At 45.0% G+C, this 10,160-nt stretch overlaps 1 protein-coding gene across 5 annotated transcripts in view; it reads right to left on the bottom strand.

The window, feature by feature from the left end:
- The window catches only part of PIP4P2 (phosphatidylinositol-4,5-bisphosphate 4-phosphatase 2), a 52,943-nt gene that overhangs the window by 22,062 nt on the left and 20,721 nt on the right, over positions 1-10,160 (bottom strand). For all 5 annotated transcript variants that reach the window (XR_003096424.1, XR_003096425.1, XM_014525132.1 and 2 more), the window contains one exon: positions 1,366-1,418. Coding sequence is in view for 3 of the 5 variants with exons in the window: in XM_014525132.1 (XP_014380618.1) it covers positions 1,366-1,418 (53 nt within the window). In the remaining 2 variants the exon portion in view is untranslated. The remainder of the gene's footprint in view (positions 1-1,365; positions 1,419-10,160) is intronic.

Genomic DNA, 10,160 nt, shown 5'->3' with positions numbered 1-10,160 from the left:
TCTTTCCCCTGCCCTGTTTTGTTAACTTGAACAAAAAAAATGTGCCCGTTTAAAATAAATATTTAGATATCCTGTGTTTTAAAGACAATTTCAGGAAAAAGGGAGGTCTTGGAGATCTACCGTGGAATACGGGGTGCTATATTTTAAAGCAAAATGTGATTAACATTAATACTTAGACCTGAAGAGAAATGCTGGATGTACTTACTGCTAACACACAGATAGGATTTTGTTTCTTGATTACAGGAACTGATACAGGCTCTACAATTATTTGGCCTAAACCGAGTAACGTTTGCTAACCCACGCACAATCATTCATTTTTTTCATCATGCTCCCCTGACCCAAGATTTCCAAAAGCATCCTCCCAAACTGGCAGTTCTTCCTCAATAACTTCAGTGATAGGAGCAAAGTAAAACCACTTTTGAAAACCAGACCACTCACGTAGATACTTATCTATCTGACTCTGTCCTTTCTAAGTTTTTATATGATACACACTGGGTCAGTGGTTCTTCCCTTTCAGTGAAAACATGTTGTTCCCATAATCAGGACCAGCATAAAACAAATCAAGGGAAGAGAGGAACCTCCACATAAGATAGGAATCAAGTTTCCAAAGCAACATGGTTTCATCTGTTTTATGCCCTTTACTTGTGATCATCTTGTTTTGTACACATTCTAGGCACTGTTGGGAGCATACATTGTAACTTCAAATGTTTCAAAATATTACTATCCCCATTTAACAATTGCAAAATTTAAGCTTGCTTTCTATTTGTTGTTGTTGTTGTTAATAATATATGTTTTATTACTTTCACTCTCCTTCTTGGCACAGTCTCCCACTCCTTACCAGGAGGTTGGAATTTAGTCTCCAGTTATTTGCTTACAGTGAGCAAAGAAGATACTAAACATGAATTAGTTTTTTTGGGGACAGGAAGCTTAAAATGCATTACAAATTAATAAATAGAGGACAGCTTTTATTTCTTGCGTGCACTGTCCCAAAGTGAAGGCAAGCTACATATTTAAATATGACATCCTGATTAATTGAAATGATAACATTCTAAGGACATCTTATTAAAAAGAATCTGCATTGCTGCTAGTTTTAGTAATCCATTTATTCCTGCTATTAGCAGAATATTTCCTACCCTGACACTGACAATCAAACCATTTACAAATCAAACCTATATATTAGAGCTACTGACTTTTCAAGAATTAGGAGGACAGTTCCCAGATCTATGCCTGTGTATTCTCAGATCCATAGAGAAAAATATCTGTAAACAGATTGTTCTTAACCAATAACATCTGATATATGTTTAGCAGTTTTAAATTGGTTTCCAAAGAACCTCTCAACAATCTTAGCATTTTTAGGCAACTTACATTTTTTTGCAGTGCGGGCATTTTGCCAGAGTGTTAAACCTCAGTTCCATCCACTGTGGGAAAAAAAAAAAAGAGAAAAGAAAGATGCTGAAAACCACCCCCAAAACAAAAACAAAACACAGCCCTGAGAAAATGTCTATTTTACTTCATGTTAAATGTCACTAGGGATCACTGTGAAAACATTTGCTTCTCATGCTTCAATCTGACTTGCTTCTTGCTTTCTTCCGTAAATGGGATGCCCTTTTGCCATCAACAAAGTTGTACTCCTTGGATTAGGATGCCCATGTGAAATAATTTCCCATGACATGCCTAACTGTTGGGAGGTTGTTTGACGTAGCATGGGTCCCATTTACAGGCAGCAGCAAAAGCAATGTGGTACAGTTAATAAAGTAATTTATCTTAATTCTATGACTTTGGACGCTGTCTGAACCAGAACAAATATTTTCTTTGGACTCGTCACACAACCTTGTCTTCCAGAAACATAAATGCAGACCCTAATAACACTTTTCTTTCCTTTTATCCTTTAACCTCTTTTCTTGATGATCTGCCTGTTTATATTTTGTCAGTAATTCAATAAGATTTAAAAATTTGATGAATTTTGAGGACAGATAAAATTCACCATGACCATAGGCGGACGGAGAAAAAAAGTTTGGCAGGGCCTGAGCGCATGTACCCCTCCCAGGGAAAGTGGGGCTGGGACTGGGCAGGAATCGGGAGGGAGCGGAGCAGAGCCAGGATTGGGGCCAGGCCTGCTGCGCCCATGCAAGCACCCTTCCCCTCACCTGTTCCCTGGAGCTGGAGAGCCTCGTGAGCCGCCACCTCCTAGTCCTGCACCGACCCCAGACCCACACTGTCTGGGGAGATGCGTAGCCAGAGGCCAGAGCGGAGCCAGCCTTGGCTGCACTGCCAGGCCACCGCCAGCATCCCCACGCCTACCCCAAGTTGTCCCCGGGAAGAGCCCAGCACAGACCAGCGGCTCCTCCAGAGACACAGCACGGGGGAACTGGGGGAAGTTCCGTAGGGAGCCACAACCCAGCTGGACCACGTCATGGGACAATCAGAGCCTGGCAACTCGTCCAAACCTGGTGCAGTGCTGGGGAGCCAGGGTGGTGGGGCCCATGCCCTCCCTCACCCCCCCGATCTTTGCACAGGGCAAGGGTGGACACAGCTGGGTTCAGCCTCTGTTTCCTGCCTCTATATCTCACTCCCACTGCTGTTTTGAAAGCAGTGACAGCAGCAAAACAGTGGCAGGGAGCAAACAGAGCCCAGCTAGCAGCTGTGGCCTGCCCTTGCCTCATGCAAAGTTCAGGGGAGCACATGCCCCGCTCCCCCCGGCTCCATGTCTCTGAGGGAGCTGCTGGGCTCCGACTGTCCCACGACCTGGCCCAGCCGGGGCCCCATTCACTGTGAATGGGGCCCTGGTCAGGCCAGATTGTGGGACAATCCCCATAGTGCAGGAGGAAGCAGGGCAAGGGTGAATGATTTGCCCTGCCCCTACCCCACTCTCTCCTGCACTGTGGGGGTCTCAATCTGCCTCCCCCCCAAAGTCCAGGCAGTGATAAAGAAAGATCGAAAGAAACTTAGGGCAAGGGTGAATGATTTGCCCTGCCCCTACCCCACTCTCTCCTGCACTGTGGGGGTCTCAATCTGCCTCCCCCCCAAAGTCCAGGCAGTGATAAAGAAAGATCGAAAGAAACTTACCTGCGAGCTGAGCCTGTTCCCCTAAATCCATGGGGTCATGGGAGGGCCATACAACAGCCAGGAGTGTGCTACTGTATTTCAGGGAGACAGGGGTGGATCAGGGTCAGTGTTTGGGGGGGGGGGGGGGGGAGGGGGGGCTGAGCCCTGTTAGCCCCCCTTCTGCTGCCTGTGACCATGAGACATTTCCTAACACCTTTTAAAAAACTTAATTTAATATTAGCAAAGCAGATTTTTACTACATTTAGAATACTCCATATTGAAAATAAAAGTAAAAATTAACTCAAGATAAAGCCCTTACAAAAGGTAGCAATTTCCATCACAAATTACATGTTACACCTGAAAGAGCAGTAAAGACAATACCTGACTGTCACAAAATACAGTGGTTGTCTGACTGGTTTTAAAAGTTCCAGCCTACAAGGGGCTACTTGGGTCCCCCTCTCCCCCCCATATACTCACACCCTGCCCCACACACTTCGGGGCTGGGGGCAGCGGGTTGGGACTGGCCATCAAAGTTTACAAATGGGTCCTGGTACAAAAAATGCTGAGAACCACTGAGCTAGAGCAGGGGTTTTCACCCTCTTTGGGTCAGTGTACCCTGGCAGCTGGATGCACAGCAGGGGGGGAAGGTGCGCAGCCAGATGCAGTGATAGCAGCCGCCGCATGTGAGCTTCCCACACCTCCCACATCCAGCCGGGCGGGTGACACCTGCTTGGGAACACAGCCTTCTGCATGGCAACGCTCCATCCCTACCTGCCCGCATGTACCCCCTAGGGGTTTCTCAAGTACCCCCTTGAGCTAGACAACCCCTGAGCTACAGAATCCCTGAGAGACATGCAAGTACACTCTATAGCACTATTTAGTCATCAGGAAAAAAAGTGTTCAGACACTGCAAGTAAGAATTCACAATTATGAATTTATAACCAGAATAGGTTACCTATAACCTTACTGTTCCTCACATTCTCCACTTTTACACTAGAAACAGAACAGTACTTAACAATTATTTCTAACACAGAGGTAGTTTTTCAGTGTCCATCATGATTTTCTCCAAAACTTAAACAAGGGTCATGCTACAAAAAACCCTAGCCATTCTGAAGCACAGATTTCAAATACCAGTCTTGAACTGATCTAGCCCATATCCATGTAAAATCAGAACTAAATCTACTGAAATGAACAGTATCATATTGGTGCAAATATAGTATTAAGAAGATCAAAACAGTTCCAATAACTGTATTACCAAGGTGCCTCAGACAGCATTCAACTGTGCTGATATTCCTTTCACACCTAATTAGGAGTTCTAAGGTGGAAAGGAATCAAACAGATTCTTGATCATCTCAAACAGATGGCATTTCTATCAATAAGCCACATAAATCCATTGCCACACTTATCAGGTTGTCTTGCTTCTTGCATTTCAATTCTTGGACTACTTCTTTCAGGAGCAAGAAGAATTCTTGCTATAGCCCTAGTTATATTTTATTTTCCCCCCTAGTAAAACTTTTTTGGGGAGAGAAAGGAGAGGGGAGGGAGATCAAGTCTGATAACAGATATTTGGACACAGTTTTTATAAGAACTATTGTGGTCTTAAACTTGTTTTATTGGAAGGTCACTGATTTCATTTTTTATCTTCAGTGTAAATGTAAGATCACCTGTTGTCCTGTTTACAGTTCATGCTGGTAGCATATCCCTCTTCTGTTTCTGATTTGATGCTTTGATTGGTGACTTCAGCTGCATTTATTACTTATCTTCTAGCAGCTTCTAAAAGTGCTTCATTAGTTAAGTGAAGCATATGGTTATTTTGTAAAATAGACCTCATAGATGTTTCATAGATACCTTGGATCTAAAATTTGAATAATCACTTCCTGCTTCCTCTGAAAACATCCACCCAAACTTTATTGATCATTTCAACTGAGATGTTTTGCTACAGGATATCACATCGACAACATTTTTATAGTGACTTAATGCAAAGTATTTAATTTATTACAAAAATTAAAATTAAGTCTTATGTTTTAGAGAATCCTGCATTTGTGCGCTGAACTAGTCTAACTGGACATTCTACTTAAGTTCTGGCCCTGAAAAATGTGAATGAGTAAATAGTTCAACTGAATTATTTATGTACTTAAAATCTGCCATATCAGTCCATAAAAGATTCAACAGATCAAACAGAGGGTATAGGGAAGCACAAAAGAATAATTAATATTGAAAGTTGTCCATACATGTAAATATTAAAAAAAGTAAAAAGACAGAAGCACTGAACTGGCTCTATTATCACAGAAGTTAAACCACAATAAAATACATTTTATAATGATGTACTTTGCAGTCAGAAAAGATCTCCACATACTAAATGTACTAACATGAAAGGACTTTCATTTACATAAGATAATACAATCCCACTGAACTCCATTTATCTGCATTCTGGAGGAATGCAAAATTTGCATAGCATGATTCTTGTCAGTTTTTTGCCTAATACAAACAACACGGGCCATCTTCAGATCCACACCATCTGGCCTGCAGGGCTCCAAGAGGGGCTGTGAACTTGGAGGGAGTGGGGGCACCTGGGGGTGCAGCCACTGAAACCTGGGGTATAATGGAGCCATGCTGGGCATGCATGTTGGTGTCAAGGGGTGAACAACAAGCATTAAACCCTGTGGCTCCCTGATACCACTAGCTCTGCCACTGGGTTCAGATAAGGATCTGACCTGCTAGGAGCCCTGCAGTCTGGATCCAGCCAAGCGGGGGCTGGATGAATTTGGAACTGCTGGAATACTGTATAACAAATGCATTATTCACAGAGGAGCTCTCCAGACCCACTGAGTACTTTAATACACGGGCATCAATCCCATCTAGTCCTGCAGGCTAGATGAGTGATGCAGGGCTGGTCCACAGGCTGCTTCAAGGCCCAAGGACCCTGTCCGCCTCCCCCAGCATAATCTAATCTGGCCTGGGACCTGTGCTACATGCGGTGAAGACTCCAGAGCAACCAGAACAAGTGCCACATGCAGTATAGTCCAGCCAAGAGTGCAGTGCAGATCTCAGAACAGAGTAGGCATCATGCTGCATGCAGTGCCTGCCCTGGCCAAACTGGACCACATGTGGCACCCACAGTGGAACTGCGCCGCACGTGGTGCCTACTCCAGCCAGTCCAGGACCCATACTACATGTGGCACTTGCAGGTACTACAGTTGGGGCAGGCACAGTGCGAAGCCAGCATCCTGAGCCCTGCCTGCAGGGCTGGTCCAGCACACACCATGCCCTGTGTGGGTCCACTAAGGCCCAAGAGCAGCACCTGGGACTGAATGGCAGGACATCCAGATCACATTTGACACCCTTGCTTTAATAGTATGCTTAACTCTATAATTCATTAATCATTACTGGTTAATTTAATTTACAGGCTTCCAATAAGCAGTTCTCAACTGCTAGGATAGCTGTCAGAAATGCCTCCCAGCAGCTGGCTGGAATGACCCAGCTTGGGTCCAAGGCTGGCCAGCACCAGGAACCAGGCATCATCACTGCCACTTCTCCTTACCAGCACATAAAGCTACCTGCTGTCTGGCCATAGCACAAGTGAAATCCCCTGCTGCCAAAGCCCCAAGGCTCCACAGGTCAGATCCAATGGTTTCTAGAGCTGGATCCAGTCCACAGGGCACAGACTACTGATCCATGAAGTAGATCTTGTCAACTTCAAGACTTCTGCTATAGGCATAGGGTGCTCCAAGTAATAAGGTAACAAACCTTAAGGTCACAAAGTTGAGCCACAGGTCGTTCCTATAGTTAGCAAGCACTGCTTACATTAAGTTTGAAAAAGGCAATGTAACTGTCCGTTTCAAAACTATGCATCTAAACAGAATATACTGTACAGTGTCTTTCAGTTCTTGAAGCAGTATTTTCTCACATTTATACAAACCAAGAATACTGGTTTATTTGTTGAGTAATAATACTGTAGATTAAAGTAATTCAATTGTAACAGAGGCATTAATTTTTTTCCAGCTAAGAGTAAAAACTATCATCTGGGGAGATGGATTAACATGAGTTATAGGTAGTTAAAAGCTGGCAGTATGAAGAGAGAGGAAGAGAGGTCAATCTTGTAATTTCCAAAGCAGTCTTTGCAAATGACTGAACAACAATACAAAAATCAAGCTAGTGGGCCTCATCAGCATAAGTCCCAGATGGTGGAATTTAGAAAGAGATTAAGTTGGAGTGCAGGGATCCTGTAGGAGCCCCAAGTAACACAGAGGGAAGAACTGCACATTATCCAATTGAGTAATTTTGGACAAAGAGACAAACTTCTTGATGCATCTGAATCTGTATTTATCTGGGACTAGGTGGTTGGTTTGTTTTAAAAAACAGGCACATGCCTGTGCTAGTATTTTAGTCAAAGACTTCTCCCCACTACCATCCTGTTTCCTTCTAGACCAGAACACAGCAGAGGGAAGGCTATTCTTAGATCCAAAGCAGGAACACTAATTATCTTTCAAAGATTAACTATGCAAACTGGAAAGTCCAAGTCTTGCCACCTTCAGAAAACAATGCAAAACGCATCTATCTCCAACAGGCATCCCCTCCAGAACAATTACTATGATGTTCCTCCTAGAAAGAATGATGACTACATTGTTTCACCAAGAAGCTATACAAGTGTAAACAGTCCCACTTACAAAGCAGTAAAAATATTGAAGGAACATTGTTACATAGTTCTTCTGAATGACATCATGCTTTTCTTATGTTCTATATGTTGCCTATATATACTATAGCAACAAGAAATTAAATATATTTTATGTCAAGTTACTAAAAGGAGTTCTTGACACTTGAAATTCTCTCTCCTGTCTTGCACTCATCCATTTGAAGTTTCACAGAGTGAACTACTAGTGTAACTTGGTTATAAGTTCACAACAGATTTAAAACAGGCCATGCATGTCCTGAGCACATGAAAATACAGATGTGTCAGAAGAGCTCAGTTATTAAAATTAGATATCGAAGTGACATTCCTTTCATAATATTGTTTAAGTTCATGAGCAGGAATATGCACCTGCAGAAAAACCCTTGAAGTTTTCCAGGCTGCCATCCACTGAAACATATGCTGTATGTGAAGTAATTTAAATCCTACTGAATGTTCCCACCTTCACATTTTAAAAATTCCTCTGCAACAATATATTAAGTTACCAGAAAGAACAAAATTAGAATGCCCTACCTACCAATTGCCCCTCTACCTACAGAAAGTGTCCATTAAAAAGGGAATGGGAGTCAAACAAAGTTACCTAGACAGGAGAGATTCAGACAACAAAAGTTTCTGGTCCTATTAACAGCCAATGGAAGAAGCCTCTTGGGAAAACTAGATAATAAAGATTGTTGATAGCTAAGTACAACATTTAATGCATTTTGCTTAGTTTAACAAGTAGCTAATCATGATTTTCAAAACTAAAGAAGTCACCACTGGGTAAGGTAAGAATACCTCATCCAAGGTTTAAGGCAGAGCCTGTAATTTGTGTTCATTTCAAGGGACTAATCCGAATTCCCAAGTTTGCCTTAGTATATCTGATTTTCTGTTGGGAAACACCCTTTGTGTCATTAAAATTGAAATTTCTGATTAGACAATAATCCACTTCACTAAGTGGATGTACTGAAACACTAGAGGGGGATTTCAGAGAGCACACGAGGATGTATTTCTGTTACAGATTTCTAGGTAAACAAACAGCCAATCAGAGGAGAGACGAGCGTTCCAACAGGAGCTGGCAGCATCGCGGAGTGCCGTCATGATGGTGGGGACATGGGGGGGCGGGGAAGAGGGGGACAAGGCCAGCACAGCTGGCCTGCCCTCTCTCCCCTGCCTTGATCCCTGGAGGTGGGGCAATGAAGCGGACCTGCCCCGCTCCTTGCAGGTGGTGACAAAAGTAGCGGTGGGGGGGTGGACAAGACCACGGGCGCTTGCCTTGGCCCACCCCTCCCCCCTTCTGTCATCCCTACCGGCAGCAGGGGGTGGGGAATAGCAAGGGGGGAGCAGGCTCGGAGCCTACGTTGGGGGTGGGGAAAGAGTGGGACCAAATACGAGCTAGGGGAAAAGTGAGCCCACCATGGCAGTGGGGGGAAAGCAGCAGGCCTGGCCTGACACTGCAGCAGCTGGGGGAGGGGAGGAGCAAGCCTGCTCCCCACCTCAGGCCCGGTCCTAATCCTCCCCCACCCCTGCGTCAGCTTTGAGTCCGCTCCTCGCATCCCCCCTGCCACCGCCGTGTCGGCCTGGGCCCACTGCTCCCCATGCCGTGGTGGCCCGGCTTCTCCCCAGCCTTGGGCCTGGGCCCACTCCTCCCCTTCCCCCACCACTGCCATGGTGCACTGCCATATGCACCCCCGCCCCACCAACTCCTAGCATACTGGGGCCCCAAGTGAGAAGTAGGCAGGGGCTTCCCCTTGCTCCTCCAATCCCCCTGGGAATAGGAGGAGGACTGCAACAACCCTCAACTTCCCCAGACCAGGATCACCCCAGTCTTGGGAAGATGCAAACAGCAGGGGAGAGAGGACTGTTGCAAGCTGAATGCTTGTATTGCTCCCTCTTCTGAATCACTTAGTGGTAGAAGCTTTCCACCACTAGAAATGAACACTTATAAGCAGTCTTCATTGAAATACTGTAAACCTCACAGCCCATATATTAAATGAAATACCTGAACCACTTCAAGGGATGAACCAGTAGACAGCATAGAAGACTACTTAAGATTCAGAACTTTGGCTCCCACTTACCAGATCTATCAAGACTGTCTATAGCAGTCTTTTCTGTTAAGTATTTACCATCACTGCTACTGCTGGCTCAGCTCCACCAGTGGCAGCAACAGTGGAAATTAGCACAAAAAGTTTCTACAATTGCTGGAGGTTTCTACAGCATGGTTTGGCAGGTGCTGCATGCTGTCTGGGAGCTGGGGCCACTAAGGCTGAGTGTTGCTGGGTGCCAGGTGATTGTTGGAGCTGCTTCAGCTCCCAGACAGTGCACAGCACCCTGCTGAGCTGCGCTGCCCACATGAGATGGGGCAGCTGCCACATGGGTGCCAGGCGAGGCAATCCCCAGTGCCCCACACTGTGTGTGTGTGTGTGTGTGGGGGGGGGGGGGGGGCGGGCGC

This window comes from Alligator sinensis, unplaced genomic scaffold, assembly GCF_000455745.1.
Source record: "Alligator sinensis unplaced genomic scaffold, ASM45574v1 scaffold946_1, whole genome shotgun sequence".
NCBI lineage: Eukaryota > Metazoa > Chordata > Crocodylia > Alligatoridae > Alligator > Alligator sinensis.
Note: the sequence above shows the minus strand (reverse complement) of the source record. Positions and strands in the feature narration are given on the sequence as shown.